The sequence below is a fragment of the Aplidium turbinatum genome, chromosome 4 (assembly GCF_918807975.1).
Source record: "Aplidium turbinatum chromosome 4, kaAplTurb1.1, whole genome shotgun sequence".
NCBI classification, from domain to species: Eukaryota; Metazoa; Chordata; class Ascidiacea; order Aplousobranchia; family Polyclinidae; genus Aplidium; species Aplidium turbinatum.
In genome coordinates, this window is record NC_137475.1 from 1,807,338 (window position 1) to 1,829,758 (window position 22,421).

At 36.7% G+C, this 22,421-nt stretch overlaps 1 protein-coding gene and 1 pseudogene across 1 annotated transcript in view; both read right to left on the reverse strand.

Annotated features, from left to right (window-relative positions):
• The window catches only part of LOC145768330 (protein lev-9-like), a 90,915-nt gene that overhangs the window by 61,495 nt on the left and 6,999 nt on the right, over nt 1-22,421 (reverse strand). Inside the window, exons 4-6 of the mRNA XM_082579808.1 lie at nt 21,083-21,256; nt 20,546-20,722; nt 16,301-16,411 (exon numbers count right to left, since the gene is read on the reverse strand). Coding sequence (XP_082435934.1) covers nt 16,302-16,411; nt 20,546-20,722; nt 21,083-21,256 — 461 coding nt within the window. The 3' untranslated portion in view covers nt 16,301. The remainder of the gene's footprint in view (nt 1-16,300; nt 16,412-20,545; nt 20,723-21,082; nt 21,257-22,421) is intronic.
• LOC145768327 (uncharacterized) lies at nt 5,463-6,105 on the reverse strand (annotated as a pseudogene).

Genomic DNA, 22,421 nt, shown 5'->3' on the forward strand with positions numbered 1-22,421 from the left:
TTCCCCAAAAATTATCCGCTACAGTGTGTAGTAGGGTGTACCATTTTTCAAAAAGTTTTTAGAAATTAGTGCGGCTATGTATTACGGGTTTCCACTTTTGTTAAAACATATTTTGGTGAAGTTTCAGAATTTTCCCGCCAAAACTGTGGTTCTGCCGCCATTTTTTCAAAATGGCGGCCGGATGAGATATCATCAAAATTTACAGCCTAAAACTAGCGCAATGTGATCATATAATATGTCGATTACGGGGTTTTTGGGGTCACAGAACACGAATCTGAAGTCAAAAACGCTCTACGACAACAATTTTGCAAAGTGAAATTTTACCCTTTGAAATTTATGGTGAAATTTTACAGACATGGACACAACCTGACCAAGAATATCTCACGCCAGAATGAATAATCCTGAACTTTTGTCAAACTTTTGAAATAACAACACGATTCATTTACAAACAAATTGAGTTAATCACTCTTAGCCATGATCTATCCCTGTTTCTTCTGCATGCTATTCCTTATGGTTCAGTCCCGATTGATTTCAATTCGCAGTATTTTATCAATACATTACCAGAGTGCCGTTACACAATACCAGAGTGCCGTTACTCTGTGCCGTTACACAACAACCAAGAGAGCTTGCCGGTGGCTCTCGTCAGAACACCTGCCAATAAAATCAGTGAATAGCTTAATCCCGCGTTCCACAATATCGTTGACCACCCTTACGTTCAAAGCGAATCTGTTTAGTTTCTCATAAATTTTCGAAATTTTTCCATTCTGATACTGGCATTTGTAGCCACTCTTGATCAGTATGTTCCAAATTGCTTTCCCAATTGTTGCCTCCAGCAATGTACAAGCACCTTGCCACCTCCCTGAATTGGCAGCAGGCGTATCAAACAACATACCACCAATGACAACTTTCATTCTCTAGTTTTCCACCAATCTTATTACGGCCTGTTCCTGAGATGATCCGGTGCCGTCTGGTATCTCAGGCACTCCCAGCAGCTGCATCATATCTGCATTACCTTCATCATCAAAACTAACGTCAGACACATAGACACAGTTAACCGTTCTGATGAAATATATCCTCCCATTTTCAGAATCTTTCCGTCCCAGTAAATTATTTCCAAATCAGGGGCCTGGAGCTCATCTCTGATATTTTAGGAGTGAGAGGACTTAGTCTTATTAGCCAGTCTATGAGCTGTTGTGGCTGAGATATTAGTATCTTCGACTTGTATGCCGAACGCTTGAGCCACAGCAGCCACGAACATTGTTCTTTGCCGATAGCTCAATTAAAGTCGATCAGATGTTAAAGCTGTAGGCGACATAATCTTCATTTTCTTTCTCTTCCTTTCAGGATTTTTCCAGTTGTCACTGTCACTTTCTGTTTCTTCATCTGTACTCCAACTTCACTGTTTTAAGATTGTCAGCAACATCGTCTTTATATTTCTTTTCACAAGCTGTACTGTGTCGTTTTTTCTCTAGTGAAGTCCCGTCTCTTCTGCAGAGTATCTGTGCACAATGCGCAACCTAATTGATCTCGCTGGAGCGGATTTTTCAGATGTTCCAGATCTGTCTCCCAGTCAATGATACCAGAATGCATGCGAATTGACAGCGAGGTAGTCTTACATATATTCAGAGCATCCTTGAGCTTTTCTTCCATATCACGCAAACGTGTTTTAAATGAATCACTATTATTCCTCTCACGCCTGGAATCAAGTTCTCGTTGATACCGAGTTTCACACAAATTCCTCAGATGCCGGTCTATATCCGCATTTTTAACAATAAGCTTACACGATTCCTTGTCTGTTCCAGATTGCTTCTCGTTCTTCTTACCAAATACCAAACCCACGCCAAAATGATGTTTCCATACCTGGCAAATTTCCTCACTTGCTATCACGATGGATTGGTTGATCGTTCTGTGACTTTCGTCTCTGAGGAACAACAGCCTAGCTAGAACGTCAGAGCTTTTAGGGAGCTTAGAAACACCTAGTCTTTGCTAGTGTTTCCAATGAGGAAGTAATTTCTTTTTGGTCTTTGTGCCAATAACCGCTATGCTTCACCGGCCGTCTCATTCAGTGACATAACTGAATCTTGTAGCTTGGGTAGAATCACTAGCTCCTCTTCGAGTCATTGTAGCTTATGATGATCTTCGTCGTGTAGAAGTAAGGCATTTACCCAGTTGGGAGAGTTTACTTCTGCTTTTCGAACCTTTTGGTCTGCCGTGGGGTACTCTGCTGTTGCTGCCCATTAGTTAGTAAGTAGGTATAGGTTAGCAACTAAATACACAGGTTACTGTAGACTAGTTAGTAGATTTTTATTGGATCTGAAGTAGCCTACACGAGAAAGTACATGTTCATTTTTCCCTCGTACTGATTGATATAATCACACCGACTAGAAAAGATTTTGCATACAATACATGCATTTCAAGGTTAAAATGACAATAAGATGCTCTTTTCATGTAAATATGCAGTCCAAAACAGTGTGATCACATCTTATGTCAAAATTCACTTTACAAAATTGTTGCCGTAGAGCGTTTTTGACTTCATATTCGTGTTCTGTGACCCCAAAAACCCCGTAATCGACATATTATATGATCACATTGCGTCAGTTTAAGGCTGTAGATTTTCATAATATCTCATCCGGCCGCCATTTTGAAAAAATGGCGGCAGAACCACAGTTTTGGCGGGAAAATTCTGAAACTTCACCAAAATACTTTTTAACAAAAGTGGAAACCCGTAATACATAGCCGCACTAATTTCTAAAAACTTTTTGAAAAATGGTACACCCTAGTGTGTAGTGTATATTGTACTCAATGTAAGCTGATGTAAGTAAATTAGGTGAATGTCATCATCAGTCGTCATCTCCGCCTGTAGCAGATTGCCCATCAACATGGGTTATTTGCTTCCAAGAGTGGCGATTTTGAGCCAACTCGCTCAGTGTCACCAAGTTGAGTCCGGTCCATGATTGGATACTGTCTTGCCATCGTTTTGGTTGTCTGCCACGTTTTCTTTTTCCTTCTACCTTGCCTTCTGTGCAAACTTTGTTGATTCCGAATTGTGATCTTTTAGTGTGGCCGAACAGTTTTAAAACTTTTGATTTTATTATTGCTGCAATTGGATGTAGTTTTGTCATAGTTAAAAGATCTTTTGTTTTCGTGTGGTCAAGTAGCCTTTTGTTGGTCATGCTTCTCATGATGTGATTTTGGAAGGTAGTGAGTTTTTTCATTGTTGATGATGTCCAATTTACGCATTCTAGACTGTACAGCACGACTGGTAAAACGTAGGTGTTGAAAATTTTTGATTTCAGTTTGATGGGGAGTCTATTAGATGTTAGAATCTTCCTGTTCTTTTCAAATGCTGCCCAGCCTCAGCCAATTCGGTGTTGCACTGCAGCCTTTCCATCGTTGGTCTCTGATAGTGGGTGGCCAAAGTATATGAATTCTGGTACTTGTTCAAGGTATTGTGAATGTAAGTAAAGGCAAACGTAAAGTAGTCAAGATAAGGTAAAGGTTAATTAAGATAAGGTATGGTCAGGTAAAAGTATGTAAATGTAAAGTAAGTAATATAGTGATGTAAGTTAATTTACCGGTAAGGTAAATTTTTTATTTACTTAGAAAAATAAAAATACAACATTTATTACCATACGATTCAAATAAACCGACGTACAAATTTCCTATTAAACCTGAAAGGGTTGTTCTTGTATGGGCCACTTGCCATTGTACTGACAAGCGTTTGCCACACCATCATCCTTCGAAAAGTATCTGGTCTGATTAGATATGTTACTCAGCTTCACTATCTGATTCTTTCTTAATTTATTTTCGAAAACTTTCAATCGAGAAAATTTGTAAATGGACAAACCAAGAAAGTAAACGAATACATAATGAAACCTGAAATAATCTTACTAGTGATGAGCTAAAATGGTTATTGTTGTTTTTCTATCGATGAACGTTTACAGATTGAAGCAAGACGATGCCGATCAGTTATCGCCTTTGACCAATGAAGGACAATATTTAGCAAGATAATTATTCGTTTAAAACAACAAATATCATTAATACTACGAAAAAGTGTTCAATGCCAAGCAGAGCAAAGTACATCAAATGCAGTTACTATTGTTTATAAACACTCACAGGTTGTTTTACTTCAGTTGGGATCATGAGAAGGTTCATATTCAAATAATTGTTTGTATCTAATGTAAAAAGTACAGGATAATATTAGTTTCATGGAAAGATGAAATCACACACAAAGATGTATTGTTTAGACTACAAACCAATATGGTAATTTTAAAAACAGTTAGAACAAGAAAATTGAAGTCCTTTGGTCTTATGATTTGCAGTAATTCGATTCACAGACAACTGCTAGAAAGAAAAATGAACATTAAGCGAAGTAACCTATTGGCTGATCAGCAAGAATTTAGACCAATGATATTAACTCTATCTGTAACGACACGGGGTCTTATGAGAACGCAAAAATCAAACGAAAAAATCGTATTCTATTGTCCTAAAAAAGATAAGCTGTGCCTCTTCTGAGCACAAGGCATCCCGAAAAGGGAGAAGAGCAAGAATTTGACGAAAATCCAGAAATAATTGCCTAAAAAATATGAACATTACACTGTGCTGCGTTTGAAAATTTTTTCGCAAAGGTCAAAGATGTTTTAAGTGTTTCTGAATCAATTTTTTGCGCTGAACTCAAAAATGCAATCAGTTTTTTTCAATCAGGTCAAGTTTTTTTTTTTATTACATATTTAATTACGCTAGCTTTGGTCATTATTGTGCACAAAGAGGCTAATTTCTGTGGTAGCTTAATTGGTCATGCATGTTGTCAATTTTCGCAAGATGGTATTTCTATTTAAATGCAAGGTTTTTGCAATGACAGCCATTTTAAATACTACAAAAATATAATGACACAGTTGAAATAAAGGCACTTACAACTAACCAAGAAAGCTTCCTAACACATAATTTTGTTCAACGGCGATCAACCTAACAGTAGAAGTTAATATGTTACACTATAGACACGTAAACACTTAACATGACAAATGTGTTTTAAATGCGAAATACTTGCCAACATCAATGTGTGAAATAAAAACGAAGTGTTCAAAATAGCTTAACACAGAAAGCGTTGTTCGGCACATGATGATATTCCGACGATAAATACAATAACAATATAAATACAAATGGTTTATGCTGACAAAACAAAGATTTTCTTCCATGTGTGGAATTGGGAAGATCTCTTGTTAAGCACCAACAGTAATCTGCAAGCATGTTTACGTCCCAGTATCCTTGGTACCTTTCTTCCATCTGGCGAAGGTTTTCGTGGAACCTCTCTCCATGTTCTTCGCTGTAGTCACCACAGTTGTCAGGAAAGTAATCCGAATGCGAACTCAGAAAGTGCATTTTCACAGACATCTGGGCTCCAAGGGTTGAAAGCTTTCAAGCAGCTCTTTAACCTGTGCTTCGTAATCAGGGCTTCTATGCTTCTATTCTTTGGTGAGATTTAAATCTCGTGTTAGGTCATTCAGCTCAAGCTGTGTAAGAGGCTTGGATTGGCTTGTACTTTGCTCTGCATCCCATGTGTCTTGTTCACTTGCTTCGCTCTCTGCAGATGAAGAACACTCCATTTCACTTATTTTTCCAGGTGGTTCTGGAACAGGGATACCAGGGCCATTTGGTACTGGTTTCATGGCTGAAGGAACATCAGGGTACTTCACATATTGTTTGTTCTTCCAGTTTATTCCTGAAGTGAAAAAGAACACTGTTACTCTTAAATCAAACAATAAATGAAAATGCCTCCATACAGTACAAGTATCAGCATACCTTGTAAGTTGGTCATGCGAAAATAACAATCAGTGACATGGTCTTTTCCTTCTCTCCATACCATAGGAATACCAAAAGGAAAGCTCTTTATTTTCTTTAGGCTCCATAATCTCAAGGTTTCAACGCATGCTCTACAACATATGTGCGGAGCAAATGCCTTGTCCTGATCGCCTAGTTTTACTCCAAAATACTCATAATATGCTTTATTAACAAACTGCATAATTTTTGCTTGGCGACTATGCAGGGTGACCTTGCCACATAACAGAACCTGTCTGCATCATTTTTGCACTTTCTCATTGTACTGTAAAAACAAAACTTATCATTATTACACAAACGTGTCAAATATACTGACGTGGTAAAGTATTGAGTGCACATAAGTCTTTGCATAGCTAATTTCCAAATAAAATACAATAACTATCATCTTAACTGCACACTAACGCAGCCTGTAAAAATCAGTTCAGATGTTTAACTTTTCAAGCATCGGGTGCATTGGTCATGTTCTTCTCATTGTGATGTCACTGAAGTTTCATCAAAACTTAATTCATTTGCTAAATCATTTTTATGACATCACAAATCGCAAGACGCTGAAAGCAGCAGTTGTCGAAAATTTCAAATGCAATTTGCCAAAAAACTAGACCTGATGGAAGAAAACGGACAGCAGTTTTGGATTCAGCATCAAAAAGTACACTAAGAACCGTCAATACTTTAGTAACCTTAAAATTAACGCAGCACAGTGTTATGTATAAGCTGCAGCAACAATGTGTGCATTAGGGTGGCTCGTTTTTGAACTTCTCTTTAAAGTTCTCTCGGGGTAGTGGGAAAATGGTGCCAATGAGTGAGAAAACAATCATGACAAAATTTGAGATTCGTAACAAATTGTCTTCAGCCTCCTCATGGGGCCCAAAAATCGAAAAATTGGGTCAAAAACAAAATTTTTTCAAAAAATATTTTTAGTTTGGGTAGATTCAGTATTGTTTAGATATATCTAACTAACCTAAGAAAAAAAATTGGAGTCATTTGAACCATTCCTTCAGCTTCCTCACAGCTTCTGAAAATTTCTATTTTGCTAAAAATTTTGCATTTTTGTGGGTAGTTGCATAATCCATAATTGTGTTAGACATTTTGCCAACTATGAAACGTCATTGTATTTCTCTTTATAGACCTGCCCTGAGGTGTTGCGTCATTTTTTAATGAAATTGGGTTAATTTGGTAGGAAAAAGTTACGTCTTTTATTTGAATTTACGTCACTGACGAAGTTTGCAGTTATGTAACCACAAACAAAAATGAGAAATTTTTAGCGAAATGGAAATTTTCAGAAGCTATGAGGAAGCTGAAGGAATAGTTCAAATGACTTCAATTTTTTTTAGGTTAATTAGATATACCTAAACAATATTGTATTTACCCAAACTAAAAGTATTTTTGAAAAATTTGCGTTTTTGACCCCATTTTTCGATTTTTGAGCCCCGTGAGGAGGCTGAAGACAATTTGTTACGATTCTCAAATTTTGTCATGATTGTTTTGTCACTCATTGGCACCATTTTCCAACTACCCCAAGAGAATTTAAAAAAAAAATTCAAAAACGAGACACCCTAGTGTGCATCTAGCATTCCTCTGTCAACAGTGTAACGCATAAGCTCCTCACTTCCTGCTGTTGAACATTTGTCTGTAAATCACATCAATTTCTTAATCGTGATTTTGTTTAGAAATAAAAACAAACTTTGGAGAATCTCAATTTTGAAAACTAAGTAATTGCATGTTTGGCATTGTAACACTAAAACAGCATTGAAATGAGCATTGTAACAGTGCGGGTCTATTGGACGCGACTAATAAGTAATTCTTTCAAACTTTCTTGGCCATTTTAAAGCTAATTGATTACCTGTATTAAAAAGTATGGAATACTGCTTTTTACGATTAATGTTTTCTGTTTGGAAATAAATTGGTCGCCCTTGATTCAAACGTCCATACATGGGAACGTAGACCCCATTGAATTCAGATATTGATGTCGTAAATCTGAAGGGATGAATCGTATTGTCCCATTTCATGCAGACGTAGTTGTATGCTGCGTTGCAACTCTGAAATTCCCACCAATAAGTGTTTTCACGTCGAGAAACTGCTACAGTGCGAGTAGTGACACAATCGCGATCTGCACTGTTAGTGCTTTGGCGTAAATTGTTTCTTTCATAACTGTTTCCAAGTCTGTCGTCATTTACCCAAACAAATCGTCCTTCATTTTGTATATCTGTGAGACCAATCCAATACGTTTGCCCATTTCCAAACCTAGACACTGCATTATGAATTTTATCTTGTACATCTTTATTAATTATCACTGGCAGAGTCGCTCCTTGTGTCAAGCATGAGTTTGAAGCGTCCTCATAAGTTGCCGGTCTGTTTTCCACTTTGAAGCAGTATGGTGGGTCACTAACATATCCTGTTGGACATGGATTCAAACCGTCGATAACTGCAATAGCAATCAATAGTTTAAATTATGCACATTTGTTCATTTTGTTTGGGAATTAAGTTTTTTTAGTAAAGATATTTATAAAAACGAACGTAGCCAAAACACTACCTGGAGTATGGTATGGAATATAGATAGTTAAATACACCACTCCTGCAAAGATGATACATAATGAGATAATAATATTAACCTAAAAACTACGTAAATTGAAGTTGCTGAACACTTTTCTAACTTAACTTTTCGATCAATTAGTAGTTAAAACAAATGTGTAATGCGAATTACAAACGTGGTGAGGTGGAGGCGGATGGAAATTGTCCTCGATTTTTAACTTTTGTTATACAATACACATGGATTGAAAGAAGCGTAATTTAAACAAGCAAGTAAGCTGTATGGTAATCAACACCTGTGTGTGTTTGATTTAATTAAACAGTGATGACCCAATAAGGCTTTGAAGCAGAAAGTTCTGCCTGACTGGTCTCAAATTTTCTGAAGTATTTAGCATGGATTCAAACCGTCAAAACTGAAATTACAATCAGATATTAAAATTACTCCCATTTATTTGTTCCGACTGGAAATGAAGTTTTTTTTTACTAATGATGATTATAAAACAACGTAATCAAACATAATACTACATTGTGCATGATATAGATACTTAGATACACCACTCCTGCAACGATGTATATTGTAAGATGGTAATATCAATCTAAAAACAAGGTGGATCAAACCTGCGAAACACTTTCCTCAATTAACACTTTTACGTTGCGAATAAGTAGTTTTTGAATTTACATATTTATTTTTTCAACGTCAAACAGGTAAAAAGTTTTCGAAGCATTTTATACATTATTGAATTAAGCTATTGTATAACACTTAGAATAAATCCTTAAAGATAGCTTATAAAGTTCTATACACAATGTCGAGTATGTTTGCCTCGTTTCTGCAGCGGATTCACTAGCCTGCAAGTCTAGTCTTACTACAAACGTTAAATCATACAGTAATCATTACTGCATCTCAACCTTCGCAACGGACGTTCCTGTTTGACCACCGGCCATTAGACTGACATCGGGCGGTTGGTATTCCAATCAATTCATGGCGGCTTGTGTCTTTACAAGAAAGCGTCACTTTATCCCCAACAGACCAGCTGGGCTTCAAAGGGCGGATATCTATCTCCGGCTGGAAGGTTGAAGTGCACATTTGAGCTGTAAAAATGAAAGTAAATATATTAAAACCAGTAAATGTATTAAAACCAGTAAATATATTAAAACCAGTAAATATGTTAAAATCTGTAAATTTTTGTAAAACCAGTTAATGTATTAACCCATTAAACGCCGAACCAATTTCTAGAAGTTATTTTTTTTTAATTTTCTGATATGTTAGTAGCACCCTTCCAGTTTAGATAATTAGTAAAAAAAATTGAATTTTTTTTGTTTGTTTATACAAAGTCTGAGGTGTTGCAGAAACGCAACGTCAGCGGTTAAGCGATAATTTTTTTTTTAATTGTTTGACTAATCGAGTGTTAAGACTCCTTTCTCTTTACGTCTTCTGTGTCTCTCTTTTTTTTTTTTTTTTTCTTTTTTTCCTTTGGACATATAAAAATCTAAGACCATATTTTACTCAAGTGCGAAAACATAGTTTTCTTCCAGCTTGTCAGCTTCTTTGCTTACAGGAGAAGATAAGAAAGAAGCCTTTTTCTTACTCCATTTTACTTCCGATAAGCTGCGTTTTTTTTCGGAACTGGGGTCGTTGGCACATCATCACTTTGTAGCCTACTGGGTTGCAATGAATTTCAATCTCTCCTGCAGCGTCTGGTAGCACTGCTTCACTTTCTGTCAAATCGTTTTCGTCTATACTTTCTTCGTCGCTAACTACAGCATGATCTGGTGGTGCTGTGACCAAACTGACCATGTCAATTTCATCTTCTTCACAATATTCCATATCCTCGAAAGCGGCTAATACTTCTTCTACAGTAAGAAACTTCTGGCGAGACATTATTTAGTGTAACCGGGGACATAGTGAGCTCACTGTATCCCCGATTGTGACGTAGGTGCGTTCGGCGTAATTGAGTGGCGTAGCGGCTAGTGGAGTGGTTCCTCGCTCTACCGGCCCGCGTTCAATCCTCGGTGCGTCACGGGAAGCCTCACTTAACTCTCAAAACTACATTTTTCCGTTCGGAAAAAATAGCAATAGATCAGCCTGCCTCTTGCAACAATCAGTTACCGTGTGAGACAGAAACAAAGTCCAGCTCTTTTGCGGTCAAGCCACCAGTAAGACAACTAAGTATCGTTTAGAGTTGGACAACTGGTTACTGGCTAGTAATTCTTAGAAATCATTTGCAAATTAGGTCAATTGTCACTTCATTCTGCAAATCAGGTCAATTTTCACTTTATTGTTTTGTAAATGCTTTGTTAGCAAACAAACAGAAGTTTTCGTAATCAGCATCTCTTTACGAAACAATGGTGCGTGTCTACTACACTGCATAATAAAGTATCGGTTTTACGCTGACGTTGCAGAAATGGTACAGCAAAGTTTGCACTTAAATATCTCCGGCTCTTCACACATTTAGAAGATGTGCTTACACTGGTATGTTCTAGCATCACTACACTATACTTTAAGCCAATTTTTGAAATTTATTTATTGAATTAATGCATATTGAAATACGACTAACAAAATGCGCTCGAAATGCGTGAAAAGTGTCGTAAAAGAGCGATGATTTTAAGTATAAAAAAATAAATATTTTTTTAAAATAAGGTCTTAACACTTTGCTCCTCAAAGGGAGGCCAGATTTGGCCCCCCCCTCATATTTCCTTTGATTATTTGAAGCACAGTAACGCCATGCACTTGGTTTTTCTTGACTTTTCCTAAAATTGCCAGGCGGATCTGATGATATTAAATTTAATGCTAAAAGTTGTGTAGTTTTCTTGTAAATTCAAGATTTTGGTGAATTTTTGCTATTTCTAGCTCACTTCCAGCAAAGCGTGAAATGGATTACATTGCGATAACAAGCCATAAGCTCATAATTGCTTCGTGCATCGATATGCGCGAGCAGAGAGAAACATCCTCTTGGTTTCCTTTGTTTGGTTTGACCTCAATAATACAAAGCGCGTTATTTCTTATGCCACAAAAGAAAAGCCAGTGATCACAAAGCTGTTAATTAGAAACAATAATAGCAAACGTTTTTTGCGTTATCAGCTCTACAAAGAAGAATAGCAATCCACGATCAATATAGTAGGCTATGTAGGCCACAAACTATTCAAAACAGTTGTTTCAAGCAGATAATATTCATTGACGAATAAAAAACGTTACAATAAGAAATCTTCTCTTGGGTAAATGCACGAAAACCTGGTTTCGAAATAAACGTTCTATGGAAATGCTCTCATTGACAAAACTTGCAATTGAGGAAATGTATCACTGCAAATGCTTTTGGGAGAGGCCGAAGAAATGGCGTTTTTGCAAGCAGTAATTGTGAGATACATTCAAAATTATGAGATAGGCTCCATTTACACGTAGCAGCTAACTCGATGGCTACAATATGTCCCTTCCCTGCTTTATGTCGCCTACTTGTTGTTTTGTCCTGCATTTTTGTTTCACAGTGCACTGTGTGTTGTTCTAAAGAGCGCAAAATGAAGATGATAATGCCTCATCTACATTACTAAATATTTTGTAATGTAGAAGAGGCATAAAGCTAGGCGTCACATCAGACAAACAACAAATCAGCTTTTTTCATCATTGATTCAACATCTGAATACGTTGCGCCAATGTATAAGAGGCCGGCTATTGTGAAGACCTGCCATTTATAAACGATCCGATTAGGCTATACCAAAAGTGGGACAAATTAGTGGATCAAAGAATGAATAAACAATGCTGAGAAAACTAAATCTAAGTGACGAACAATACCGATGTCTTCATTTATCTTTGAAAAATGCTTCCTAAACTTATCAACAAAAAATACCGTAAATAACGGCAAGGATCCCGAAAGCAGAATTTGCTCGACTTTGGCATGAATGTAGTCAGACATCTTCAGTAATAATTCCACACATACAATAACGGGCTCTCAACGGCTGTAAGATACATAATAATCAACCTGGTTCTGGGCGGTTTGTGTAACAGCTTAGGGGAAGACACTACTTGAAATGATGCACCACACAAAAGATTTTCAATGAAGACTGAGTCTAAAAACCGATGTGGATTGTGCTGCACAATGACTTCAAGTTTAGAACAGAAAAGGCACAAAAATGTCACGATAAAAATAAAGACCTTGTGGGAAATTTTCGAGAATCATAACACGATGCAAATACCATAAACGCGTAGTTTGCATGCTGCTCTAAGCTGGCCGGCAACCACAAAGGTAGACAATACAGGCAGTTTATAATTCGAACAGGGCAATAAACATTATAAATACGTAAACCGACAATTTTCTTTTACAAACGTTTTACGTCTAATGGTAAATTTTCCCCCAACAATTTTTTGTGAAGCGCTTGCAAACCACGGTTTTGTAAAATAATTCATCATTATTATTTTTTACTTCTCGGATATTGTAAAACGTCATCAGCAAAATCACAAAAAAAATTTCATTACTTCAATGTAGTAGGCCTAAGAATTTTTTATAGAATTGTAGCCACGTTGTTTCAACAAAGAAGCCATTTTTTGGCAATATAAAGTTATAAAAAATAATTTGCAATCCTGCAAATGTTTGGAAAGAATCTAGGAAGTCTTCTCACAATCTGGCACAAAATGATTATGTTTATTGTATCTCTGCAATATTTTTTACGACAAACTTTGAAGCTTCGTTATAATCATTTTTATCTTTGAATTCAAAAGTTAATTTTTTTTTGGCCAGAAACATAATCGCTGCCTTGCTGATGTTGTCGCATTTACGCGTATTTTTTGTGCTTCAAACAATGACGACCCAGTCAGCAATCCATTCCTTTTACATTGATTCAACATTTGTAAACGTTAAATTTATGTAGCTTTGCTGACTGTGGGTTATTTCACATTTCCTTTGTTTACGCATGTTCCTCAATTCGCTGTTGCATTGTTTCGACGCTGGCGGACTAAAAATGTTATTTCAAATTGATTGACACAATCTTCAATAAAAAGTTTAGCTTCGAACTTAGCTTTGTTGATGTAAATGCTGTATTGTTGGTGGATGTAATTTATGAGTCATGTTTATAAACACCCGTAAGCGAAATGACTTATGATGTAGCTTGCATGATATTTGTGATGCGACTTGACACAAATCCACTATTTCAAAAGCACCTAATTTGAACTTAGAAATTTCAGATAATTTCAACAACTTGTTCAATTGTCTTCTCTCTACTAAAAATATTCATACTACAAACTCAATTGTAGACCTAAAATACACAAACGAAGGTGTAAACAGCTATTCAAGCAGGCTAAGGTGTTACTTATGAGAAATTTGGTTCCATAAAACTAGAAGCTAGCCATGAGTTTGGGAATGCATTAGTTTAGGACGAAAATGTAAGACAACAAACGCAGTTTTGTTTTTTTTCAAATTCGTGTAACAATATTACTCTGATTGTAACTATTTTAGAATCAATGAGTAGCTTACAATAAGATTTGCTCGCAAGTCGTAAGTAAATCTTTATCAATGCAATGATTTGGCACACCGCACACACACTTCGTGCGTTCGATCGAGCTCATTGTTTTTCAGAACTTTGCATGAAATCGGATTAGCACGGTAATTAAATAGCGGCAAGATAAATCAAAATTGTCGTTTTTGGGTACCTTTGCAAAAATTGAAATATCAAGTTTAACATACAAAATTTTAAAATAATGACTTTTCAAACTTATAGACAAATGATTTTTTTTCACACCAGTGCAACTTTTGTTGAAATAGCATCAGCAGATAACACGTAACAGCTGATTGAATTTGATCCAAAAAAGGCCCCCCCTTGAGCAGTTAACTTCCAAAAAAACGTTGAAAAGCAAAGGGTTAAACACTTTATTTAGAGTTCAAATGACAAGAATATTCATTTTTTTGGATAGAAAGTTGCTTTTGAAATGCGTTTATAGAGGCTCAAAGTAAGCGTTGCAGCAACGCAACGTCAGCGGTTAATGGGTTAAAATCAGGGAGTCGAACCGTTTGATTTTTCCGGTTCGGGTCCGGTTCTGGTTCAAAGATTGTTTCAAAATTTGGTTCAGTTCCGGTTCAGGTTCGAAGAAACTTAAAACCGGTTTTATAAGTTCCGGTTCGGGTCCGATAAAATTAGGCCTAGGCCTACTATTGCCCAACTACTAACTAGCCCAATTGGGCGTGAAAACCGCAAGGTTGGCAACACTGATCTCAACACTGCTTTGCTCAATTAACTTGCCTTTGTTGTTTGTTGCACAAGTTACAATCAAACTATATTGTCACATGAATCACTCAATTACAATCAAACTATATTGTCTATGATGTCACAGAACAGAAGTTGTTTACCTCAAAAAATTCCTCTCCAAAGCATCGATGATAGTGGATCGTGTGTTACGGAATAGGCTATAATTCATCAGTACAATGTGGCCTCTAAGATAACAACATGCTACGTACAGCTTCACTTACCACAATGCGAACAATGACGTAATGCTGGAGTGAACCGCTTTTTTCAACCGGTTCGGGTTCGGTTAGGGTTTAAGCTAACTCAAATTTTCGGTTCAGTTCCGGTTAAGGTTCAGACAAAATCGCACCAAAACCGGTTTACAAAAATCCGGTTCGGGTTCGGTTCGACTCCCTGGTTAAAATCAGTAAATATATAAAACCATTTAAGATTATAAACTCTTTTAATTAAAACAAGTTGCCTTGTTTATAAACATGTAGGCTGCAGTTTTCATGCAGTTTCAATAACAAGTGAATCTATTTAAACTAACTCACCTACGCACTTCGGAACTGGTGCCGACCATGTCTTGTCATTTCTACACATCAGAGTAGCCTGGCCAGAAATCCGGTATCCGTCGTAGCATCGATAGGTAATTTCTTCCCCAATCGGAACTCGAGTTTGACGTTCAGACAAATATCCTTCAATTGGTGATCTAGGAACGTCACAACCTTCGACTGACAACAATAATAATAATAATCGTGTTCTTATTTGCGCCCATTGCGATAACATACAGTACACTGCAATTACAGATGCTATACAACAGACGACAGGAAGCAGCGAAGTGACATATAGGCTTCGAGTCAGCTGCTCCCCTTATTTTGGCTTGCCCTTTCAGTGCCATGCTTTTTTTTAAGAAACTTTTAGGATTTAGCTTGAGCAAAGGCTTTGATTTTGAACTGCTGTATTTTGAGAACCGTAACTGCTAGAAAAACAATCAAAACATGAAAGTTGTTGCATTTTCAACAGTCTTTTACAGTATGTTTACAAATTTTGTGTATTTTCTTTTTAAAATGCCTTAAATTACTAAAATTTCTGACAAACTACAAAATTCTGCGTTTTTTTGACTTTTTTTCGCTTCCGTTTAGATATCTGAAAAAAATTTTCAAACTGCGATAAACATCACCGCTAGACGTCAGGCAAGTACTACGCTTGTCGCACAAAGGTTGTCACGGAGATATTGACGCGTTTTGCGAAGAAAGAACTGGATATACCTCACTTTACACAAAAAATGACAGTTTTTTGTAAATAATTGATAATTGCAGAAAAAATTTAATTACAAACCTAGTAATTTCTTTCAACTTTTAGACAATACAAGTCTTCCTCTTTCTAAAACAGTCAGACTTCCTCTTTCTAAAACAACAAGTCTTCCTACTTCTAAAACAATGACCAGTGCGGTCCTGGGGTGACCGCATGTATACGCGCGGTCGGCACTGATAGTGTTGTGTCTTTGCCGAGACACAGCCGCGTGCTCTGGAGCGGAGTCGAACCCACGTCCACGGCTACACAGCCGACAACAAAGAATGCTGTATCTTTTACTTTGTGAGCGAACAAAAAGAAATACACAGCTGAAGCATTAATTAAAACAACACTGATGACGCGTTTACTTCATCGACGCGTTTCGTCTCCAAAGTTTTATTTCTCTTCACTTTTGGTAGATACAATCTAGGCTGCTTACTCTAAGTGCAATCTTTTACTTCATATCCAGTCGCGCACAAGCATTCAAAATCATCAATTCTATTGATACAAGTAGCTCCGTTCTTGCAAGGTGTGTCATTGCATTCGTTTACTGGATGTTCAAAAAATCAGATCAAACAAAGGATATTAGTACCTTTTGCTTCGTAAATACACAGAAACACATATACAGCTGAAGCGGTTTATTTCAACAACACATTTCGTCTTTAAAATTTTATTTTGGCTTACTTTGGTTACATTAGATACGTTTAAGGCTATTTACTCTCATGGCAATTTTTTCTTGTTGTATGTAGCCAGCCACACACAAACATTTTTTGATGTATTGTAGCGGTTCCTCTAAATCGCCTATCCATTTTCAATCATTGTCAAGATCGTCAATTCCAATCGGACTACGGTTACGAGTATGATACGACAACCCTTGAAATTGTTTGTCACCTGCTGAATGTCTACACAATGCCTGGACAATTTTCAGGGTTTGCCAGAGCCCAGAGCCGCGAGTTTAGTCTGCAAAACCGAGCTGGCTTTGCTTCCCAGTTGCGGGTTGCAGTAAGCTATCTTTGATTCCTTTGATTTCCTATTATTTTGAATCGACTTCAGAAAAATAAATACTATCTTTACTTAAAACGTCCTGTAACACTAACATTTGACAATTGGTATTAGAGGTAGCCTACCTTACTATAGTGTATACGCTTTGTAGCCAGACTGCAAGCACTTTGTTTTTCCATTATCTATTTGTTTTTTGAAAAGCAACCAGCTTGAAATGTTGACATGTTCATATCAATCTTTCTGGTTTTATTGTCCTTACTTTGACAGCTCGAAGTTTAGTAGTAACATTGCATCTCTCTCAGAAAGCAGACTATCTTCAGATTTTAAAGTCAAGTCACAGAAAAAAAACAAGTTTGGGGTTAATCGTAAATTTTTTTACAGCTCTTTGAAGAAAAGAAGTTTTGTGAAGCAATGCGAGCATCAGGAAATGAAACGCTAGAAAGATTGTTGTGCTTTCAAATCGTTACACTAATGTTTTGAACTGGCGAATTGTTTACACCAACACAATGTATTTTGCAATGACCACGCATGGAGGAACCATTTTAAAAGTAGGTGGACCCGCTTTGGCCAAAAAAATTACAAAATTGTTAAATTGCTTTATATACTGTAAACGCTTTACAAAATGTGGCGATGTACACACAAATCCAAAGGCAACAATATACACACAGTTATACTTTTTAGAATGAGGATCCTCTGAGTTTTCTTTGAAACTGGACTTGTCTAAAGACCGTTTGGCGAAAAACGATGTAATGTAATTTTTGTCATTTCAGTTGGCAGATAAATACAAAAAATATAGTAGGCTACTGCCTTGCTGTATTAATTTCAGTGAGACTAAAAATCAATTCATTCTAATAAACAATGATATCATTGTTTCAACCATAGAGAATAATTATATTGATTGATAGATTGCTCCACCAATCACACGCAACCGCACCCACACATGCTTCCCATCAATAGTGGGCTCAACAGAAAAGTTTAAAGATTGGATTTCATCATTGAGTTATCAAAGATACCGTAATCAAACTAGTGCGTATTGAATGAGTGAAGACCTTTTTTGAAACTTCCTCTCTGATTTGCCATTTTCTCTACCTTTTGAAAGAAATTTGGCTTTCAAAAGTGGGTGGGCTGGGCTCACCCAGAAAATAAAGTAGGTGGGCCAGGCCCACGAGGCCTACGTGTTTCCTCCATGCCTGGCAATGATTGCTTTGGCTACAACAACATTACACAGCTATCATGTCTGATAGTGAAGCAAAATGGAAATTGTTTAGCATGGCTAATCGGCGCTTTGTATATCTTTCATTTGCTTCTAAGATTGAAGAATATAGTGCTCTTACAGGGCTTTACTTTCACATTCAACAGATGAACGCTGCAACTGCTGTTAGAAATGAATAATGTTCATTATAAATAATATTCAAAATATATTATATTTTTCTTGTTTAACGTTTTTAATTTGGAGATATGCTGTCTGCAGACATGTACAATTGTACATCACTGGTATTTTACGGTCAACATCTTTCTTTCACCGCTACAACGCACTGCAACCGTTGTACTTCACGGAGCATGCAATTGTATATGGCGCTGCAGCTTCGCCGAAACCATGTACTGTATTTATGACTTGAGACCTCGATCATTTTCACACGTTTTTAATTGCAATAAGTATTAAACCATTGTGTATTGCATAAAAGGCAATTGTTTCACTCAAATCAATTATGATGTATAATACGTACACAATGGGATATTAGCAAGACAATGTTACTGTAGAATTGCTTTGGGCATTTTATTAGAATAAAATAGTGATGAGAATTCAGAGGAAGTTCTTGGAGAATCATAGTTAATTTGAAAGCAGAAGAGAATCCAAAGTAAATGTTTTCGGAGGTGAGTAAATATTTTTGTAGTAAACTTGTCATGCCTGGAAAGTATACTAGTAATGAAGAGAAGGCTCGTATTCTTGCATGGAGACAGGAAAATGTGCCAATAAAAGTCATATGCTAGCAAAGTGGAAGAGGAAAAGTAACCATTATGAGGGTCTTGGCTGCAGCCAAAAGTCTTCCATGCAAAACAGTTCCCAAGCATAAGTTTGGTGGAGGAAGGAAAAAAAAACATCTAAATAAACTGAAACATCATGAAACGAGAACTACAAAAGAACCCTCGTTTAACAGCATTAGGCCTGCAAGATCTTCATCCAGATCTGCTGCAGCATGTAAAAATCTGGACAGTTCAGCACCGCCTCCAAAAGGACTTGGATCTTCCTAGCCGTAAAGCTGCCAAAAAGCCTCTTATCAATGAGCGGATGAAAAAACAACGGCTAGCATTTGCCAAGAAAAATGCCCATTGGACCACTGAACAATGAAGAAAAGTAATGTTCTCTGATGAGAGCAACTTCCAGGTCTTTAAGATGGGGTCTACTACGGTGCAGCGTCCAAGGTCATCTGATCGTTTTGATCCTCGATATACGGTTCCGACTGTTAAACACCCACAGTCAGTCATGGTGTGGAGAAGTTTTTCTGGAGAGAAGGGAAAGGGAGGCCTGCACTTTCTTCCAAAAAACAAAAAAATGAACGCTGATCTCTATATGCAAGTTTTAGAGGAGCATATGCTCAATTTCTTCCACATTCACAGCTCCGAGGTGTTCATGCATGATAGTGCACCCTACCACAAAGCCAAAAAAGTAACAAGATTCCTTGAACAGCAACAGATAAATGTTCTTGAATGGCCTGGCAACAGCCCGGATTTAAATCCCATCGAAAATTGCTGGCATAAACTGAAGAGAACAATAGCCGAAAAAAAAAACTCCTAACCTGGATACTCTTAAAGAAGAACTGAAAAAAGTGTGGTGCCTGGAAATGACACCACATTATTTTAGAAATTTAAGCGACTCTATGCCCAAATGCTTGCAAATGGTTATCAAAAACAAGGGCAATATGACAAAATATTAACAAAAGTGACTATTTTTAATAAAAGCGTTTATAACAAATAAACCTCTGTTTTTCTTTAAAAATAAGGTAGGTCTCAAGTCATTTTGCGGTAGCTGTACATTACTTGTGTTTTACGGTCAACATCTTTCTTTCACCGCTACAACGCACTGCAACCGTTGTACTTCACGGAGCATGCAATTGTATATGGCGCTGCAGCTTCGCCGAAACCATGTACTGTACTGTATTTATGTCTTTGCTTGCAACGATTTCGTTATGATTACCATTGTTGTTTATATGTTTCATTGCTGATTAGGTTACATAGACCAGTGTTTTGAACATGACATTTCCTTGATTTGTTAATTTGTCGTCAAAACGCATGTAAATTAACCAGTAAGTGCTATTCATTTCTGTTGCTACACCGTGGTTGCTTTGATTATAAGTGCATGTACGCCATATTGTTGCAGAAACTCAACCGTATCGTGTTTTAGTTTTTTTTGTACGCACAATAACAAACATATCAACTGTCACGATTTGTCTCACGTGTTTAGAATTTGTTGAAAAAATAATTTGAAATTATATGCTGAAATAGTGGAATTCTGGGAGAGAAGTAATCATATATTTTGTAATCTGGTTGGCGCATACAATATGAGATAAGTTTTACGCGACATCAATAATCAAAATCATAAAAAAAAAATAGTTAAAATAATACTTTAATATTAATTATTATTAAATTAATATTAAAATATAATCACTTTCTGCATTCTTACTTATACAATTCGGCGCTTCCCCTGACCATGTTCCATTACTTCGGCAAGTGAGCTTATTGGAGCCAGATATAAAATATCCATCTTTGCACAAATATTGCACCGTGTCTCCAGGCCGCCATGGTTGAGGTTGGGAATTAACAAATCCATTAGCAGGCGAATAAAGAGTGGAACACGTCACTTAAAAAACAAACAATAAAATGTTTTAAAAAAAAAAATTGAAATGTTGTTGCTTAAACTACATTTTGCTTTACTTAACTATTACTTCAATGAGTGTCTAATAGTCTATTTCAATTTACTAGAGAGATCACCATTTATATAAATTATATATAAATGGATATATAAAATATCTATTCAGAAAAATAGGTCTCATGAGTGGCTCAGCATCTCAGATGTAAATGAATTGCGCAAGATTTTCAAAACGAAAAAACTTGGCTACAAAAAAGTAATGGCGCAGGCTATACTTTACACATTTTATCTTTTTTGGTTTGATACTGGGCAGAATATTGAACTTTGATAATCCCTGCAGAATCACAATACCTGGAACACACATGGGAACCACCCCACTCCATTTTCTGTCGGATCTGCAAGTTCTCTGTGCGTTGCCATGCAACCTGTAGCCATAGTTACAGGAATACGTCACTTTTTTTCCATAAGTTTTTTCTCCGAATACTTTTCCGTCAGGAAAATCATCATCCATTTTACAAGTTGCCTCTAAAAAGTACAACAAATACGATTAACTACATTTTGTAGTCACTGTTTAAAAACTTTTTTTTTCATAAATGCCTGTTGTTTGTTGTCATGCTGTATGTGCCATTAGTTTTCAGCTTTGCGATAATTCTCTGTGATGCCATGCTGAGCGAATGTAATGCGGAAGATCAACGGCCATTTCATAAGTAAGAGAAAACAACCTTTCATCGAAAAGAAGAAAACAAAATCTTTAGTCTAAGCAGGGTATGGGATGGAATGGAATGAAAGACGTTTTTTCCATTTTTCATCCTGAGATTTTCTTCCATCCTGTCCCTATTCCATTCCATCTCATTTTTTTCCATCTTCCATCTGCAAATTTTGTTATTCCTGTATTGTGTATGTTACAAGTAAGACCACGAACTATACGGTAAATTTGAGTTAAACCTTTAACAGCAGTATTTTTGTAAGGATTATGCAACGTACAGTCTGGTGTTAGAAGTTAAACTAGACCTGCAGCACATTATAGGCTATGTAGTCTTGTTTCGGTGCAACTTCAACACTTCTTGTACAAAGAGTCACAGCGAGATGGAAAGCGTTGGAGTGATTGTTTACCGTGTTTTGTCAATGTTTAAAAACCTGTTGTTTCATAAATACCTATTGTTTGTTGACATGCTGTATCTGCCATTAGTTTTTGGCCTTGTGATAATTCTCTGTGATGCCATGCTGAGCGCATTTAATGCGGAAGTTCAATGGCTATTTCATAAGTAAGAAAAAACAACCTTTTATCTGCAGTATAAAGTAAGAAGTATCCTATAATCTTATTTCAGTAAAAAAAACAAAAACAATAATAAAATGCAAAGCAAAGCTTTCAGTCGTAGGCTACTGTACTTTGTATGCATGGACAAAAACTAATTTCAGCTAAGGCTGGGGTTCCCAACCTTTTTTGGCTGTTACCCTAATCTCCACCCTGAAGTGAGTCAATTACCCCCACGATCAGTTTTCAAAACAAAAGTGTTTATTGCTATGTAATTTGAATGGGCTAACTATGACAATGAAAATGCAATACAACACTGAATACAAGATAACAATGCGTGGTAAACATTCAATGCGAAGGTTGAGCCTGGATTTCAGCCGCCAACTTTGTGATCCTGGGCTTTGTGGTACTGAGGGCGGTTCTTACGTCGCTTTC